The 1,261-nt window shown below is 33.2% G+C and overlaps 1 protein-coding gene across 5 annotated transcripts in view; it reads left to right on the forward strand.

Annotated features, from left to right (window-relative positions):
- LOC109341109 (protein-lysine N-methyltransferase N6AMT2) overlaps positions 1-1,039 on the forward strand; it is a 5,055-nt gene extending 4,016 nt beyond the window's left edge. Inside the window, exons 3-6 of one of the 5 annotated variants that reach the window (XM_019578925.1) lie at positions 265-346; positions 444-589; positions 743-782; positions 849-1,039. In XM_019578925.1, coding sequence (XP_019434470.1) covers positions 265-346; positions 444-589 — 228 coding nt within the window. In that variant the 3' untranslated portion in view covers positions 743-782; positions 849-1,039. Of the gene's footprint in view, positions 1-264; positions 347-443; positions 590-742 lie in introns of all 5 variants that reach the window. The other 4 variants (XM_019578927.1, XM_019578926.1, XM_019578922.1 and 1 more) reach the window with 4 other exon arrangements.
- The last annotated feature ends 222 nt before the right edge of the window (positions 1,040-1,261 follow it).

Below are 1,261 nucleotides of genomic sequence, written 5' to 3' on the forward strand. Positions count from 1 at the left end.
ATTTCCTTCCTTTTCCCTTCCCTTACTCCCCTTTCTTAACCCTTTAATCCCTCTCCTTCCCATTTCCTCATAACTTCCAAACAAAGCCTAAAGATATGAGTAAGTGTAAGTGGGAAGCCTTTGTAATAACAATTGTGTAACATTTTTTAGGGAAGATAAAAAAGACAGCTAGTGGGGACCTATCTATGATATTATAGATTATTTTGACTTTATAAAACAATGATTTGGGTGATGACCTTATTAAGCTAATTGCTTTGATGACAGAGCGAAGAGTGCTTGAAGAAAGTTGCTGAAGCAATTTCCTTTCTCATAAAACCCAGAGAGTCATTTTTGCTTCTACTCACAGGTAACGGAATTTTATCATGTTTTGTTTCATATCATTGCTCAGAAAATGATAAATTTATAATTTATTCTAATTGTTGTACTTGTATTTACTATTGTAGGTGAAGTGCAGAAAGAAAGGGCAGCTGAGATCTTAGGCTTGCATCCTTGTGGTTTTAGGCCTCAGCACACGAGCAAACTCGGAAATGAGTTTCGGTTGTTCTCAAACTATGACCCTGGGATGAGACTAGGAGGGTGGGAAAAATAGGTACTTTTCCTTTGGTTGCCTTTGATGTCTACAATTTGATAGCTATAAAAACTGGAATTTTTTTCTCCCAATAGATGATCCCTCATTAAATTTTATCTCATGCAATAGAATCTGCATGCTAAGGTAAAAGAATATGTTTATTAACTAAAGCAGGTTAGTTCTGGATTATCCCATATGCAAATGATAGCTGGAAACTGGTTTACAATGTAGGTATCTGAAGCTGTAGTTGCATGTTTGATTTTTAGGGATGTTGGGGGATTTTGGCATGAATGTTTCTTGAATACCTAAGGGGAAACGAGCCTTGTTTTGACCTTGCTTTCAGATATATTATCCCAATTCTCCCTAAACAGTGTAGTTACTTTATGAGAAAGATTGTATTAGATTGTGAGGAATTGAGTTGCATTGAACATTCTTATACCATGGTAGAAGCCGGAATAGATTTTATTTTTAGTGATCAGTTAGAATTAGTGTGGTTTGTTTGGAGTTCACAAACAAACTGTTTAATTTAACTCATTAGTACCTTTAGTTCAGTTTGTCAAATGGAATGATGATTATTTATTTAACATTATATAAAATTAAAGATTTTCTATGAATGCACATGTATATATATACATATATATTTATATATATATATTTATTTATGAGTGTTAAATTTGTGCATTAATAGTGTAA

The sequence above is a fragment of the Lupinus angustifolius genome, unplaced genomic scaffold, assembly GCF_001865875.1.
Source record: "Lupinus angustifolius cultivar Tanjil unplaced genomic scaffold, LupAngTanjil_v1.0 Scaffold_370, whole genome shotgun sequence".
In the NCBI taxonomy this organism is placed as follows: Eukaryota; Viridiplantae; Streptophyta; class Magnoliopsida; order Fabales; family Fabaceae; genus Lupinus; species Lupinus angustifolius.